Source organism: Monodon monoceros, unplaced genomic scaffold (assembly GCF_005190385.1).
Source record: "Monodon monoceros isolate NGI ecotype Baffin Bay Population unplaced genomic scaffold, NGI_Narwhal_1 Super_Scaffold_18, whole genome shotgun sequence".
Lineage (NCBI taxonomy): Eukaryota > Metazoa > Chordata > Mammalia > Artiodactyla > Monodontidae > Monodon > Monodon monoceros.
In genome coordinates, this window is record NW_021703774.1 from 39,637,276 (window position 1) to 39,655,005 (window position 17,730).

General features: G+C 50.6%; 2 protein-coding genes across 2 annotated transcripts in view; one reads left to right on the forward strand and one right to left on the reverse strand.

Annotated features, from left to right (window-relative positions):
- Positions 1 to 17,730, forward strand: part of VASH2 (vasohibin 2) — a 34,570-nt gene that overhangs the window by 14,654 nt on the left and 2,186 nt on the right. Inside the window, exons 6-7 of the mRNA XM_029229131.1 lie at positions 5,141 to 5,522; positions 6,746 to 6,861. Coding sequence (XP_029084964.1) covers positions 5,141 to 5,522; positions 6,746 to 6,861 — 498 coding nt within the window. The remainder of the gene's footprint in view (positions 1 to 5,140; positions 5,523 to 6,745; positions 6,862 to 17,730) is intronic.
- Positions 13,478 to 17,730, reverse strand: part of ANGEL2 (angel homolog 2) — a 28,050-nt gene continuing 23,797 nt past the window's right edge. The window contains exon 10 of the transcript XR_003794484.1: positions 13,478 to 14,054. The gene's annotated coding sequence lies outside the window, so the exon portion shown is untranslated. The remainder of the gene's footprint in view (positions 14,055 to 17,730) is intronic.

Here is a 17,730-nt window from a genome sequence, read left to right on the forward strand (position 1 = left end):
GCCCTCCAGTCATACCTCCTCCCTGTTCCCCACCAAGGAGATGGACCGCATCTGGGAGCCCAGCAGGAGGGCAGGATGGGGGCGGGGGGGGGCAGCAGATGGCTCCGGGCCCCACCCTTTGGAGGCAGGAGTCAGCACAGCTGTTGGGCAGACCCTCCTGCAAGTTTAATGGGGTGAACAATTGTCGGGGATTTGCTGGTGATGGGTGAGGGAGCCCATCACCACGGGCACCAGCTGCCTTCAGACCCTGTGCTGACAGAGGTCGCAGGGCCCCTGGATGGAGGTCATCTTGCTTCACACGGCAGTCCCGTACACAGTTGTCTTGTCGCCGAGCAATTATATCAGTCCAAGCCGAAATTAGCTTAGGTTACCGGAGTTACCAATAAAACCTTTGCGGTTGGGGGGATGGACCTGTGGCCAGCCTTTGGGCCTGTCCGAATCAGAGGGTAGTGTGCCCTGGGTTCTCCTTTGTTCTAACCGGTGTGTCATTTCAGAAAAGTGGAGGGAGGGTGGAGAAATACAGCTGAACTCAGGGAAATGTGACTCTTGCACAGACAAGAAACACAGCTGAATTCTAAAAGTTATGGCCTCTTTGTCTTTGCTCTGTGTCAGCAGCCCTGTGGCCTGCTTTGCTCCCAGGCACAGTGAAGGATGGACTTGGGTCATCGGTCGGCCTCCCATGGGCCCTTCCACAGGTCCTAGGGGACAAGCGGTGTGTTGACAACTCTGAAACAGGTTGGCTTGGCTGCTGCTTGGAAGCTGTGTCCATGGGCTTGTCCTTGTTTTCTCTTGTTTGACGTGAGCTCCGAGTTCAGGATTCATTCGCGAAGGGCCACTTCTTTTGATCTTGCTTTTTTGATCATGCTGGAGAGAGAGACTTTTGGTTCCAAATTATTTTCTGAATCATGGCAGCTCTTTAGGGGGCCTCACTGGCCCTGGTGGGGCTTAATCATGGTGCTGAAGTGCTATGGTTTATTCAACAACAGGTGTGTCATTAGAGGCAGGGGAGGCATAGCCCCAGCAGGCTGGGTACTGGGCAGATCTTCCCCAAGCTTGGGGCACTGCTGCTCCCTTTTCCCTAGAAAAGCTCAGGCTACTTCCCAGCCCTCATCCATACCTCTTACTCCCCTCCCTCTCCGTTCACAGAGGCTCCAGGTCCCAAGGCTTTACTGATTGCTGTAGTGATGGAGCAAATCCAAGTGATTGGTGACTTGTCACAGGATGGGCTGGTGGTCCCTGCAGTCCCCTCCCCACTCTTCTCCCCTTGGCTGACTCTACCTGTCCTGTGGGACTCATTCTGGTCCCGAGGGCTCTTCTCTGCTCTTCCTGAGGTGGCAGGGATGCCTCTCTCACAACACACGTCACGTTGGGATGGGTTTTTTTCAGTTTGAGATAAAATTGATTTAGGGCACCGTGTAAGTTTAAGGTGTACAGCATAATGACTTGACACATATATTGCGAATGCGGGGTTTCTAAGAACTGTAAAATATTCATAACACAAATTTACCATTTTAACTATTTTTAAGTGTACGATTGAGTGGCATTGAGGACATTCACGCAGTTGTGCAACCATCACCACCATTCATCTCTAAACTTCCTCTTTCCCAACTGAAATGCTAAACCCATTAAACACAGGGTCCCCAGTCCCTGGCAACCACCATTCTACTTTCTGTTTCTATGAATTCGACCACTCCAGGGACCTCATAAAGTTGAATCATAACAGTATTTGTCCTTTTGTGACTGGCTCATTTCACTTAGTGTAATATCCTCACGGTTCATTCATGTTGTAGCATATTGCAGAATTTCCTTCCTTTTTTATGACAATAATATTCCATTGTCTGTATATACCACACATTGCTTATCCATTCATCCCTTGATGGACCCTTTGGTTATTTCCACCTTTTGGCAATTGTGAATAATGCTGCTGTGAACATTGGTGTGCAAGTATCTGTTTGAGTCTTTGCTTTCAGTTCTCTTGGGTATATATACCTGAAGTACCTGAAGTACAATTGCTGGGTCATATGGTAATTCTATGTTTAGTTTGCTTGAGAAACTGCCATACTGATGGTATTGTGTGCACTTTGAGTCTGTCTCCCTATCAGACTTCCGGGGAGTCTTCATCTTTGGCTCTGCAGCCCTACCTAGCAGTCTGTCTGGCACAGGAAACACTCACCCAGTGTTTATTACACTGACTTAACTGAGGAATGCCCTTGTTCCAGCCCCAGAGAACTCGCCCCAGAAAGCAAGTAAGAATTTATGTAAGAGGACTTAGAAGGATGTGATTTCACTCCCTTACTGCCAGTTTATCTCACATGATAAAGTGAAGAGAAAGCAGGTAACCATTTTTATAGAGAGGAGCCATCTGTGATTTAATTGAGGGTAGAGGACAAGGCTTCTTTCTTTTAAGGGTACTGGATTAGCCCCACACCCAGTGCAGACCTTTTTTAAAAAAAATTATTTTAAAAGAAATTTTAATATGATTCTTAAAGGTTACTTTCCACTTACAGTTATTACAAAATATTGGCTATATTCCCCATGTTGTACAATACATCCTTGAGCCTGTCTTACACCCAACAGTTTGTACCTCCCACTCCCCCATCCCTATGTTGCCCCTCCGCCCCACTCATAACCACTAGTTTCTTCTCTGTATCTGTGAGTCTGCTTCCTTTTTGTTATATTCACTAGTTTGTTGTATTTTTTTAGATTCTACATGTAAGTGGTATCATACAGTGTTTGTCTTTCTCTGTCGAGTACAGTCTTTTTAAACGTAAGGAAATGTATCCTCACAATCTAAGATTCATCCTTTCAGCAAGCACTAACCAGGTACTTCTGTGTGCCAGGCCTGTGCGGTGCCTGGGGATACCAGGATGCAAAGCACAATTCCTGCCATTACAAGATACAAACGCACACACGTGTGCGCGCATACACACACACACGAAGCGGGATGAATAAGCACCAAGTGCTGTGGGAGTTCTTGCAGGGGGTGTGGGAGACTTAACCCACACTGAGGAAGGTCAGGGAAGGTATCACACCCAGGAAGTGAGGCTGTTCCAGTCAGAGTGCAGCCTGTGTAAAGAGAGTAAGCCCAATAACATCCTTTTTTAAAAAATAAATTTATTTAATTATTTTTGGCTGTGTTGGGTCTTCGTTGCTGTGCGCGGGCTTTCTCTAGTTGCGGTGAGCAGGGGCTACTCTTCGTTGTGGTGCGCGGGCTTCTCATTGTGGTGGCTTCTCTTGTTGCGGAGCACGGGCTTTAGGCGCGCGGGTTGTGACACACAGGCTCAGTAGTTGTGACGCACGGGTTTAGTTGCTCTGCGGCACGTGGGATCTTCCGGGACCAGGGATTGAACCCGTGTCCGCTGCATTGGCAGGCGGATTCTTAACCACTGCGCCACCAGGGAAACCCCCAATAGCATCCTTATTGCTCATTCTTAGGAGACCCCAAAGATCTCTGCCAGGTTTAAATCCCCCACAATATAAGACTGATGTGTGAGTGAAGCCATAAAAGAAGTTATACTACGATGGAGACATGAGGTCATATACAGTGGGTTTAGTAGCTTGTTTTTGAAAGTTTCGTAGGTCACTTTGGTCTCATGGCCTTGTAATGTAAAGGTCATTTAAAATATTCGGTTATATTTGACTTCATATTCTGGGGGAGTATGTGCTGAGGGCAGTGGGCACAGATCTTTGGGTTCTTCATGGTCTCAGGGTGTATCCTTCAAAAATGTCACAGGTCGGGAGTTCCCTGGAGGTCTAGTGGTTAGGACTCTGTGCTTTCACTGCTGAGGGTGTGGGTTCAATTCCTGGGTGGGGAACTAAGATCCTGCAAGCTGCACTGCAGGCAAAGAAAAAAAAAAAGTCATGGGTCAACAGTAGGTCAGTGTGTGAGCCCAGAGTGTGGGGGAGATGAGACGGTACAAAGGGATGATGAGCAGGGGCTGAATCATGGCAGGACTTTGCTGAGGGATTTGGACCAAGTCCTGGAGAAGGTGAGAGACACTGAAAACTTAGGCAGAAGAGTGACATGTACCAAATTTTAGCTTCAATAGATCATTCTGGCCACTGTGTGGAAGGTAAATTGGAGCAGGGGCAAGAAATGGTGAAGACAAGTTCTCAGAGAGTGGAGAATGGTACCCACTTACTGAGCACTTGCCATGCACAAGCCACCATGTTAAGAGCCTGGATTGTTATTTCCCTTAGAAAAGGTCTGGAGACACCAACGGTCTTTAGCAGGGTGTATTTGAACTACCAGTATCCCTCTCCAGAGGAGTTGGGTCTTTGAGTCTCCACGACCACGCCAGGGCTGTCCAGAAACTTTGAGGTGGACTTGAGGATGTGGTGCCTCCTGTCCGTCGTTGCAGCGTGTGGAGCCAGTGGGGGTAGTTACTTGAAACTGCACCATGTGGGGTTGCTGGGCCCAAACTGAGTTAATGGTAAGAGGCTGGGTGGCTCAATCCAGACGGGCCAACACGTGGAGAGAGCTGAGCTGTGACACCAGCTGGGTTGGGGACTGAAGGGAGCCTGAGGTTCGGATGCTGCAGGCAGCTCTCTGTGGTACCCAAGGCTACCGGCATGGGTATGCTGGGGCCAATGAGAGGAGCAGACAAGGCGCAGATATGACCCATTCTGACACCATTCTGTCCCTTCCCATCCTGTCAGTTGGTCTGTGTCTTACATCTCCACTGCCTTGCCTGGGCTCTGGTTGTCATTTCTCCCAGCACCATTGCAGAGGCCTTCAATTCCTGGTCTGTCCCACATACTCCAGCCAGAATTAACGACTGAGAACATCATTCCAATGGCAGAAACCAACTTTTAATAGCTTATCATCCCCTGTAGAGCACCAAGGGAGGATAAAGTACGTTGTTGATGGTTTTGTTTGCATTTATTTATTTACTAAAGAAGATGACAAGTCTTCCCTTTTTGTCCCATATTAATTTGGTTTGGTATGCACCATGTAGCGGGTACTCAAAGATATCCAGTGAATCCTTTATAAGAGGATCGGTCTGGAAAGGTCAGGCCTGGGCCTGCTCAGAGGCAGAGGGGTGGGCCCACTGACCGTATGGGCTACCTTCCTTTCCTGGGAGTCCAAGTTCTGGTGTCTTCAAGCCTCGTTTCTCTTCCTTGACTCAGATTCTCTAAGATACTTAACCAATGGACAGCCTTCCATCGAGCGATTCCCCATCAGCTTTAAAACCTACTTCTCAGGAAACTACTTTCACCATGTTGTGCTGGGGATTTACTGCAATGGCCGCTATGGCTCACTGGGCATGAGCCGGAGGGCTGAGCTGATGGACAAGCCATTGACCTTTCGGACTCTGAGTGACCTCATCTTTGACTTTGAAGACTCCTACAAGAAATATCTTCACACAGTCAAGAAGGTCAAGATTGGGTTGTATGTCCCCCATGAGCCTCATAGCTTCCAGCCCATCGAGTGGAAGCAGCTGGTCCTCAATGTCTCAAAGATGTTGAGGGCTGACATAAGGAAGGAGCTGGAGAAATATGCCAGGGACATGAGAATGAAGGTAGGTGCAGGGGAGGCAAATGAGCAATGTAAGAGTTCTTTCCTCGTTCTCTCCCTCTCTCTCCCTCCCTCCCTCTCTCTTTCTCTATTGCCACGTGCCCTGTGTTTCTGAGATGGTCAAAAGTTTCTTGAGGTTATCTTGCTTAGTAGGCACCCTGTTAAAAAAATATCATTCAATTTTTGACATGGACAATTTAAGTCTCTTTGCATTTACTACTTTAAAAACTAGAGCTAAGCTCAATTTAGGTGTTGTTGCTGAAGCAGAGTCTTGGCCTGCAGTTCCTTCTACGAGTCAATCTAAAATGTTAGTCATTTTATACTAAGGCTCTAGTTTTGTCTTATTCTGTTTTGTCTTTATAGTAAGAGTGGCCAGTCATCTCAGTTTCCCTGAAACTGAGGGGTTTCTGAGGAAATGAGATTTTCAGTACTTAAAGCCAAGAAAGTCTCAGGCAAGCCAGGATGAGTGGGTCACCTTGCTGTATAATCTATTTCAGAGTCGTGTTTTATCTCTGCTTTGCTTTGTAAGTTGCAAAGCCCTTTGGCATAAAATTCTGACCTGGAGTCACAAAAGCAAACAAAGGAACATGCGCTCTGCTGGCTTTATATAAACTACACTCATAAGCCCTTCTTCCTTCTACCATGTCACTTCCAAGGTGACAGGATGCCTGTTTGTCCCTGCTCCTCCAGAGCTCGTGGAATCACTGAGAGAGAAAGCCTGTGTGTATGCTGAGACCCGCAGGGGCAAGGGATTATGCCGAATTCAGGCTTGGTTGTGGTTAGCACCTGGGGACTTCACTTGGCAGCACCTGTAATGGAGATCCTGGATCAGCTGGACCCACTCTGCGCATGCGTGCGGGGTGGGAGGGTCAGAAAAGGAACAAGCTGGCTTCTGGGGCAACATGGATGGGACTTTGCCTTCGCGAGAGGGGAATTTTCTGAGCAACCAAACAGCCCCAGGAGGCTGAGACATTGGGCTCTGCTCCTCTCTCTGCCGTGGGGAAAGGGGCGCAAGTGTAATCCTGTCATCCTCTGGGAAGTGGTACCTCTGCTTCTTGTCAGTGCAGCATGAGAGAAGCACATCTGTGTGTCAGGAGGAGGCCTCCAGCTCAGGGCTTTCTAAACCCCGGGGTCATGAATGGGCAGGGGTTGAGATGCTGGGCTGTAGGAAGGCGCGAGGCTGGGGCTGTTAGGAAGCAGTGTGGTAACTCCTCGTATCTCCTCCAGCTCCTGAAACCTGCAAGTGCCCACTCTCCAACCCAAGCGAGAAGCCGGGGAAAATCACTGTCCCCCCGACGGAGGCAGGCGAGCCCCCCAAGACGGCTCGGCAGGCGAGACAAGTCGTGAGTAGTATTTCCTCTTCCCCAAATTAAGGCCTAACACACACGTTTGGGAGGTTGTCCTGGCCCTTGGGGATGAAGTTGTGTCCTGGGCTCGGCATTTGAACCAAATGGTGATCTCCAAGAGATCTGCCCCTCGTTCGGTGGACATCTCTTATGGAAAAGGATCCACCATGCACATCACCCGCAGTGCTCTTACCCTCCTGACTGTCAGGTGGAGACACAGTTGGAGGGATAAGCCCCAGCTGGTGTGAGATGGAGAAACAGTGCGAACTCCCAGCAGCATGGAAGGAGCATTGGCCTTAGAGTTAGGAAACCTCTGTCTGGAGCCAGCTCAGCTGCTGAAGGAGCTATGGGGCCTTAGGCATGTCACGCAGCCTTTCCGGGCTCAAGTCCTCTCACCCCAAAAATGAGATTGTTAGAAGTGATGAACTGGCCTAAAACCTTAGCCTTCTGTGCCCAGCAGAAAGCGCGATCGCCCTCCATGGATGGTGGCATCAGAAATACCACTAGGCTCAGCCTCTTCCCTGGGTGACTGTATCCTCCCCTGTTTTAGTCCTGAAGCTAGTGATTCCGCACCTGCATCTTAGTTCAAAATGACCCACTTAAGAAGTGATGGATTGGAGATGCTGAGGCTACCCAAAGTAAGCAGTGATAATCCACTGGCAAATATGTGGGTCATAATTACACTGGGAAAAACGACTACTTTGATTAATAGCAGCAGCATGCTGTGTCTGTCACATGGGTTCTCACCGTGCAGGGGACCGAGTGGTACAGGGTACAGAGGTCAAGCTTGGGCCCCGGCTCTGCTGCCTATTAACCTTGCAGCCTGGGCAAATCCTTCGGGAGCCTGAGTTTCCTCATCCGTCAAAGAGGATAAAAATGCTTTTCTTGCCTATATCACAAGGTACTGTAAGGATCAAGTTAGAAGACGTAATGAGAGCGATTTGTTAATGGTGAACTGCTGTACGCAAGCATGTAACTGTCACATCAGTTCTGTAGAGGGAGAAGGGAGAGTTTCACGGTTTTCCTTTTTAGATGAAGCAACCAGAGCACAAAAAAGGTTTGTCATGTTTTGCTGTGTCGTGTAGCTGGCCAGTGATGGCACTGGGGCTAGAACCCAGGTCTCTTGACTCTGGGAAGGTGGCGGGGGAGGGGAGCATCGGTTCTGTTTTTGGAAGAATAGGACAGGACCACGTATTGTCAGTTCTGAGGAAGGTTTCCTGTTCATCTCCCCTCCACCTCCCACTGCCAATCCCAGGCTTCAGCATCGACAGCCAGGAAGGCCTTGAGCAAAATGACTGTAACCCAGGGTTTGAAAGGGGAGGAATGACAAAGCAGGAGGGTCAGGTGCTCCTCCTGTAGCTGAAGGTCAGGGTGGTTTCAACATAGGTGTGTCCTTTCAGGGAGCATGATGGCTTCAAGCCTTTCATACATGGCCTCTGACCCTGACCCTAACCCTGTGTCTCCTCCTCTCTGATGCTAACATCCATCCGCTGCTGTCCCTGAACAAAGTAGCAGTTGTCTCACAGGACTATGGACATGTAAGCCCTTCCGAGAGGGTCATTTGGCATAGAGTGAGTGGCCCAGAAATGGGAATCTGGTGGCTCCTGAAGCAGGGAAGGGGGCCCTTTAATCTGATAGATTATCCTTTCTGCCCGTGGAGGCCTGAGTCCTTTCCTGAGGGGCTCCCACTCTTCAGCAACCGTTGAGCAGTGCGTAAAGTCTTTCTCTCCCCTTGAGACCCTGGCGTTCAGGGTACATGAAACCCTAGGCATTCTACCTGACGGATTTATGCACAGAATGGCAGCCGTTGGTTTTTAAGGCGATTCCTGTACGAGTCATTTTACTTGGATCCACAGGAACTTTGCGGTCCAAAATACTCTAAGTTTTTAACCAGAAAAAGTTACTGTGATCGCCCAGGGATGGTAAAGCCAATAAGATCTTAGAAACTGATTGTAGAGACAAAAGTCAGGATGACAAGCTGCTGGTGATGGTGGTGGTATTGGTGGTGGTTTGAGTGGGGTAAGAAGGTGAATTTGAGTTTGGCCTGTGGACTTTGAGGTACTTCTTAGGCACCCAGGGAGCAGGGTGTTTGTTGTAGAAGTTGCTGAAAACGCAGATTTGGAGTTGGAGGATGTTGGGAAAGAGAGATCATGCTTTTAGAGCCACCCCCTCAGAACTGACAGCTGAAACAACAGCTGGATACATTTGCAAGGAAAGAAGGGAGAGAAAAGAGAAAAAAAGAAGTGATGTCAAGGTCCTGAGTGGGCCAGAGGAAGAAGACCCAGCGTAGTAGATGTGGAAGAAACAGAGGGCGAGAGAAAGGGTCAGGAGTGTGGAGGCGTACGTCTGTGCCCGCAGAAAACAGTGGGGAAGAGGGAGGGTTTAAGGGGGATGAGGAAGTAGAAGTTGACCACTGTACGTCGTTGGACGGCTTTGATCCTGCTGGGGCAGGAGGCCGACTCATCTGGTGGGAGTGAGGAGGTGGGTTATCAGTACAGGGTGAAAAAAGGGCTGCACACAGGGCCCATCTGAGGAGAGACAGAAGGATCCTATAACCCGGTTCTCAAGCTTGAGCAAACCTAGAACCACCCGGAAGGCTTGTTCAAACAGGTTTCCGGGCCCTGCCCCCAGCCTTCCTGATTCAGCAGATCTGGGTGGGGCCTGAGAAGGTGCCCTTCTCACAAATTCCGTGGTGATACTGATGCTCCGGTCCAGGGACCACACCTGGAGAGCCACCGTTTGATCAATCAATGTGGGAGAACTGATTTGGGGCTTCACTTAAAAAAAAAAAAAACCCAGAACGTCAAGATGAAGGTCCTACGTCTGCTGAGAGGGGCGGATGAGGCCATTGAGTGTGGTTCAGGGGCTCGGCCCTGCCTGGTCCTCTGGATAATGAGGTTGCTGGGGTGAGGTTAGAGGGTGTGACCGGCGCCTGGCCCCATGGTTGGGCCCCACTGAAGTCACTCTGGGAGGAACCCAGCTGGTCTTTCTCCTGTGGGCCAGATAGAGAAATCTTGTTCTCGGTCCTCCCCCAGGCCATGCCCCTGCTCTGATCTGCAGCCGCTTTGTGGTGCAGCCGAGGCACGCAAGCACACCGGTGCCCGCCGAGGACGGCTGTCACACTGCGGATGGGAGTGCAAAGCCACCCTCTGGTGTCAGGGCCCGCCCTCCTGAGGCGTGGGAGTGGGCCTGGGAAGGGGTCAGGAAGGAAGACGTGCAGGGACTTGAGATTCAATTCCACCAGCCTCCTTCATGCCCTGAACTGGTCCCAGCTGTAGCCGAGCAGGCCCCAGGAGCACACAGGTGGCGGCTCATGGTTCAGTGAAAATGTAAACTTTCCCAAAAAGGTGAAGAGTGGCTGCAGGCAGCCTCTGAATCCCTTGGACTCATGACCCTTCTCCGCAGCCCCTTCTTCCGGGCAGAGCACTGGTTCCCAGGAGTCTTCCTTCATAAACTCCTCCCAAGGTCAGAATATGGGGATTTTTTTTTTCCCAGTTAGGGTCAGGTGGCCTTGGTTGTTTGCCCATCAAGGGAACCCAGGTGGCTTGTGGGTTCCTATGGACAATTTGATGTGAGCAAATCCAGTAAGACCACGGTTATTCTTGGTGGTGGAAGCCCCTGCCGCTTCTTTTCTCCTAGTGTTTGGAGGTCAGGAGAGGAATCTAGAGGGCAAATATCTTGGCTGAAGTTTCACAGTGGATGGAGGAGTTACAAGGAGGGAAGAGTCTCTCCCCGGTTCCTCCTAAACCCTGACTTGTGGGTTGCGGGGCTGGGTGAGGGATGACAGGGGCCACCATGTGTTGGAAGAGAGGGAAGAGAGATGCAGGAGATGAGAGTAAAATGAAGGCTGTGAGAGGTGGGGACCACGGGAAGAACTGAGCACCAAGCCCCTCCATCCCTCTCCAGCTCCCAGCCTCCGCCATTGCAACAGACTAGAATCCAGGACAGCCTGGTTCCTAGAGGTGTGTATGGAGAAAAGCAGCTTCTCGGCTTCTACCCATGGCCTTCACCAAGCAGGCTTTTCTCCAGGTAATCTTGCTTTTGGCTAGGAAACGAGAAAGTGACAAATTTGATTATGACCCCATAACTCCATCCAACTCTGGGCATCCTACTGTAGCATGGTCAGGATTAGCAAGGGTTTGGTGATTCTCACTGTGTTATTATTTCAGCATCACCTACGGCCATCAAGTCATTTCTAAACGTGTTGGGTGCCACAGTGAAGCCAGGGAGTGGCCCAAAGGGTGGAAAATTACCATAACAGGCAAGAGGCCCATCAGCTGTGGGGCCCCAGCCCCTGTCTGTGCGTGGATAATTTTAGTGACTTTATATCCTCAGCCACCACCTCCCTGCAGCTGGAGCTACTTCCAGCCCTGCATTCCTCTCCATTTTTGCACATGTCTGAATAATCCTTCTAGGAAGGAGGATCAGTGTCACTGGGTTGACAGAGAGTCAGCTGAGTGGGAGGAGGGCAAGTAGCAGTGACTACCTTAGTGTCAGCTGAGACAGAGTTTCAAGAGAGAAACAGGGACCCCTCCACCCCTCCACCCAGGAGTCCTTTCTCGTACTCGCTGCTCCTCTACGAGTGTTTAGAGAAGCATCCACACGGAACAGCCAGATTGTTTCCTGAAGTTCTTACAGAGTCAGGGAGATGGAGGTTAGATCTAGGTGTAAAAGGCCTTTTGCGAACTTGAATCAACTCCTCTACAACTCTGGGCCTCAGTCCCCGCTTAGCTCTTCACTGAGGGGTGTTCACAGAGGTTCTCAACAGGAGCCAGGGCGCCCCCTGGGGGAAAAGGGTTAGAAGTGCAGTGGGAGGGGAGGGTTTTGCTTATCAACAGTGATAATGCTCCCATTAGGGCCTGGGAGCCAAGATGGTAAATGCCCTGCAAAGCTATGGACCATCCTCCCCTGTAAAGAACCATTCCACCTAAAATGCTTCCACTGAGAACCCCAGATACTCCCTGGGGTCCTTTCCGTCTCTGACAGTCCATAGCTCTTGGCCTGCTGACTGTAGCCTGAACCCGGGGGAGTGGGGGAGAGTGGACAGTGTTTTTCTGGCTGGGCTGCCTGTGTTCGCATGAAAGCAGCTCCTACCAACCAGAGTGACCCCGAGGAGCGTTCTTCTGAACTGGGGCAAGAGTCCCTCAGGACCCGCAAGACCATCTTTCTCTTCTCCCCCCCCTCTGCCTCCTTTCTTCCCCTCTGTCTCTGCTCTCTTCTTTGCTGTTCACAATTTTTTTTTTCCTTCTCTTTGATTTCCCTTCTTTGTCATCTATCTCGAGGGCACTTCGTGCCTCCAGTGGGCTTTACTCACCCTGCTGGAGACCCTCAGGGTCGCAGAGGTTACTCAGCCCCATGAGAGTTCTCCTTCCACTGCTGGGCCACAGCTGGATGAGGGAATTCCTTCTCTGTTCTATCACCAGGCTCATGAAGATGCCTCCAGGCAACTGGTTGAGTGAGGCCCTCAAGTCATTTCTAAATGAAGTCATAATGTAGTCATAGGAGAAGCAGTTTGATTCCATGATCTAATCACATCGAAGATATTTTGAATGGGGCCCAAGAAGTCATTCTCTATAGACCCGAAATGAGAAAATCTCCCCAAGTGGGGAAAGGGGAAAATTGCCTTCACATGGAACGTAGCAGGGGCACAAAGAGGGAGAGAAAACTAGGAAGGTTATGGAGGGAGAAGTAAAGCCTCCACGATGATGTGGGGTTTCTTTCCAGGAGCCCAGAGAAGGTAGTCTCCAACTCAGAGGCCCACCCTGCTTCGTTCCCCAGGGGATTTCATGTGGTCCAGGGTCCCCGGGGATGCTTGAGGAGACCGAGATGGAGTGACGGGCCTTATCAGGAAAGACTGCCTCTGGCAGAGTGAGTCAAGAGCCTCCAGAGCGGACGATTGAAACAGTCATGCCCGGTTGGGGTTCCTACAGGGGTTCTCTGCCATGGAAAGGGGAGGTGAGACCAGAGCCTGGAAGCTGTGCCCTGGAATCTCAGTGGCCCATGGCTCTTGGTCTCTGGCCAGAGCTCCTGGCTGGGGAGGGCTTGGAAGAAAGGGCAAAGGGCTGGAGGATCTTTTCAGAGCCACATCTCTCTTGCCTCAAGCCTGTCTGTTCACATAGCAGCCTCAGCTGTCTGCCCTGTCAGCTGCCAGCAGTGGTGCCTGCGGTCCTGGGAAGTAAGGAATGTGAGCAAGGAGCAGGACTGGCTTTGAATGAAGCTGACAGGTGGGCGGGAACCACCCACCAGTGTGCGTCCCTGAGGCGTACCCGCATGGGCCATGAGTCCTAAATCAGGCCCTGGCCTGACCTGACTGCTGCCAGACTAGACCAGAGAGGAGGGCCTGGGGTCTCCCTGAGCTTGTGAATGCTGGGCCAACACCATCCCTGATTTAGCCCGTTCCACACCCTTAACGCTGAGGACCGAGAGATTAACATTGCTCCTTTACCGTGTATCCCTTTCTCGAATCCAGAGACCACAAGGATCACAGCTCAGCTGGTCCTTGCGAGCGTGTGGTGTGCGAGGACGGTGCGTGTGAACACGGGCACATGCACCCCCACCCTGAGGGGCTGTGACCTCAGGGGAAACAGGAGCAAGAAGCATGAGCAGCCCGACTGGTGGTCTGTGTGTCCCCATCAGGCGGCCCTGAACTGGACAGAGCTGGGCCCTGTCCCTGAATCAGTATCTCACACTCGCAGGGGAGAAGCAAGAGGTAAATTTCCATTGGAAGGAAGGGGAGTGGATTGTGGCTCCACTGAGCTGCCATCTGTCTTGGTAGCCCCAAGACTTGCAAGGTGCTGCTTAATAAATTCTTGTGAATGAGTGGGTAGCAAGCAAGTTCCAGGAGCCCTGCTGTCCGGCTGCCACTCAGGCCCTCTGACCCGTCCTACCCAGTGACAGCTTGGGGGCTGGGGAGTTGGGATGTGAGCAGAGGAGATGCCCCAGACACAGCCCTTAGTTGGAGGGACAGAAAGGGGACTGGGTGGTTTTAGGGAAAACGCCGTAGGCTTTTCCTCCACTTACTGCCTCTTTCCTGAAAGCCAGTGTCACACAGACGCACGCCAACTCATTCAGCCCCAGGATATGATGTTGTCCCCGCTTCTGTCCCCAACGTGCTGCCATCACTTTCTGGTTCTGATGCTTCTTGGCGGCTTCAACACCAACATCCAATCTAGCCGAGCTCTTCCTCGGCCCTGAGGAAGACACGATGTGCCACCTGGAGACGGTTCACTCTGCCCGGACTGTCAAGGTGTAGTTAGCGAACAGTAGGGGGTGTGGTGAATAGCAGTGGCACGTCTCACAGAATACCTTCTCCGTGGAACAGTTGCCCTGTCCTCCACAGCCCACCTCCCCCTCTGCACAGCTCCGCTGCGGCTGACTCCTGGGATGCAGGCCTGAGGGTGGGGCTGAGGGTGGACCTGGGACCAGGCCATCAAGCCGTCACCCTGGTTCACCCTGGATACGGTTGGGGCTGGGATTTTCCATTTGTGCTCGGAGAGGAGGGCCCCCTTTTCCATCCACAAAGTGCATCAAAGGAAACCTGAAGTCCCTACCCCGCTTCCCCTAAAGTAGAAGGTGCCCGAGAGCTTTCCAGAGGAGAATCCTTTGACTTCTTTTCCTTGTTTGGACTGGGGAGGGGTTTGGAGAAATATATTGTTCTAAAATAATAACCCTGGATCTGATGCGAGGTTCTGGGCAAGCGCAGACCCGGCTGAATCATTATCCTGGTGCTTGTGTTTCTTAAAAATAACCCCCCTTGCAACATTCTAATTATAGCCAGGGGAGTACTTGGAAGAGGCCTCTCCATACTCAATAGCTCCCCCAGCTCTGGCCCTGAGACGAGCTGGCAAGGACTGAACAGTATTTCTGGCTAGGTCCACGGGCAGGTGGCATGCTGTGATAACCCACTTCTGCCCTTCGCCAGGCCAGGAAATTGTAACCAGTGTTGCTGAGAAAGAAAAGGGTTTCACCTTACGGATGGGTCACCAGGAATCTCAGTTTAACTCATTTTCTGCCAGTGTTAACCTTTTTTTTCCCCCTCTTCTGGATTCTGGGCTCTTGGGGGGAGGTGGGAGGGGTGGAGATACAGAGGAAGGAGACAGCTTAGTCCCTTTCCATTGGAAGCCCCCAAGCTGTCTGTCGTTGCAGAACCACATTCAGCTGTACAAGTAGGCAGGTTCCCCAAATAGCTTTCGGAGATAAGGTAAAGCCTCTCACAGAAAAAAAAAATTCTTCCTACTTGTTAATTCTTCGAATGGTGTCATGGTGGCTTGAATTCCTGGCTTAGGACTTTGTTAAAATAAAAATATCCCATGACAAACGTAACAGAATGAAGTCCTATCAGTCGTTTACACGTTAGTCAGAACTAGATAAAAATTTATCCAGAGGTACAGGTGCAACAGTGGGGATTCACAGATGAATTCACTTGATCCCTGCTCTGAAGTTGTTTGCAGTCTCTGAGGCAGGCACAAGGATTATGAGCCTTCGAGATTCTTTAGCAGATGTACAAAAGGAAACACCAGCACATACAGAGCAAGGAGCAGTGTGCTGTGGGGAGAGGAAGTTGGAAAATACTGCAGGGGAGAAGTGGCATCTGGGTTGGTTCTTGAAAGGATGACAAGAAGACAAGCAGGAGGCATTCCAAAAGCCAAGGTGCACAGGCAGGAGTGGCCTGATGTCATCTTCAGATGCTTTGGGAGGATACTTTGCATGGGGATGGGGGTCAGTTTGCATCTTGGTCAGGCGCATGGGCTCTAGATTCTGGGGAAGAACTCTGGTTTCCACCACTTGCTAATAACCACACGACTTTGAGCAAGCTTCCTTTCAGTGCCTCCCTTTCTTCCTCTGTAAAATGGGTAGTAACACTGTCAGCGCCATAACGTTATGGTGAGAATGAATTCACCCATGTAAACTGCTTAGAACAATGCCTGGCCCAGAGTAAGTGCCTAATAAATAAAAGCTATTTATAACGGTGATTTCTCAGCACCTGGAAGGTGTGGGGAACTGGTGGAAGTGATAAGGAAAGGTTTAGAAAAAGGAGGCCAAAGAGCCCCAAATTATTTATTTATTTTTGGTCACACTGCCACGGCTCATGGATCTTAGTTCCCTGACCAGGGATCAAACCCGGGCCCCTGGCAGTGAGAGCGCTGAGTCCTAACCCCTGGGATGCCAGGGAATTCCCACATAAGAGCCCCTCATTAAAGTGCATCTGTTTTCAAGGGTGCTGAGAGCAGAACACGGGCAAGGTAAAGGGAGAAATTTTCAGGGCACAGAAAGTTCAAAAAATATGAAAATTCTGTTCATCAGGGCTGAGGGGCTCCAAAAGGAGGAAGCCAGGAGAGTGGCCAAAAAGTGGCTTCTGAGGAGGTGGCAAGCGTGTGGTTTGTGCCTGTGGCCTGTTGCTGCAGTGACCCCAGGGAAGCCCTCGTTACAGGGCTGAGTGGGTAGGGTTTGTTCTCTCCTTGACCTACCCTGTCGCCTGTCCTGCCACTGACTTTCCAGCAGGTGCTGTTGGTGAGAGGACCGAGGGAGAGAAAATAGGTCAGTGCAGATTTATCCCAACACCTGAGAAATGATATGAAGCTAGGGTCTTACTAGCATTATTCTCATATAGGAAGGGCAGCACCTTTAGAGTCTCAGAAGGAGGAGAGGTGTGACTTGGTGTTGAGGAAGATGCCAGGCCAGGAAGAAAGCATGTGCGAGAAAGGTTCGGAAACTGGGGTGAGCTAATTGGTAGGTGCTGCGAGGACTGTGGAGCAAGGGATTCTCTTGTTAAGCACAAGGGATTGCTAAACTTTCAGAGGCAACGGAGATCTAAAGAGCGGCCATGGTGGAAAATTATTTCAATTGCTATAGGGAATGATCCTTATTGAATCCTTTTCTAAAGCAAGGAATGCACATGGGTACTTCAAGCTTATCCTTTGGACAGTGAATTTTTTAAAAAAAATAAATTAATTTTATTTATTTATTTTTGGCTGCATTGGGTCTTTGTTGCTGCGTGTGGGCTTTTCTCTAGTTGCGGCGAGCGGGGGCTACTCTTTGTTGCAGCGCGCGGGCTTCTCACTGCACTGGCTTCTCTTGTTGTGGAGCACGGGCTCTAGGCGCGCGGGCTTCAGTAGTTGCAGCACGTGGGTTCAGTAGTTGTGGCTTGCGGTCTCTAGAGCACAGGCTCGGCAGTTCTGGCGCATGGGCTTAGCTGCTCCACGGCATATGGGATCTTCCCGGACCAGGGCTTGAACCCGTGTCCCCCGCATTCGCAGGCGGATTCTTAACCACTGCGCCACGAGGGAAGCCCGGCCAGTGGATTTTTGACTACTGAATTTTCTAAAAGTGGGGCACCCTGCGGAGGGGGGAGTAATTTACCTTTCTAACCACATTTGCCTTAGGCTGATGCTAACTTAAGGGGAGTCCACTTGAGGGAGAAAGTCTCATATTAGCTCTTTGTAAAGACAGCACCACGCCAGGCAAGGAGACAAAACAGACTTCTTTCAGGCTTTATGACAAAATGAACAAGATATTGATACATATGGACTGTGAACCTGGCTTGTCTGCAAAAACCCTAGTTCTCCCCACATTAGTTGGCCAAGGACTAGGGCAGAAATACAAGTTTAAGTTTGAATCCTCAAGCAAAAGTGTGCTCCCTTTAGCCGTCAACTCAAGAATGGCTCTTGCAGTTGTCCCTGGGAGCCACTCTACCAGGCCTGAGGCAGTGGCTCTGTTTATAGGGAATGGCTAATCTCTAGGGCATGTATGCGCTGGAGGACACCATTGCCCTGAAGGTCAGAAGCCTTAGGCTTTTTGATACAATGAAGGGTGTAGGCAAGGAGGTATTGGGATTTCTACCCACAGTCGACCATATTTATTAGCATC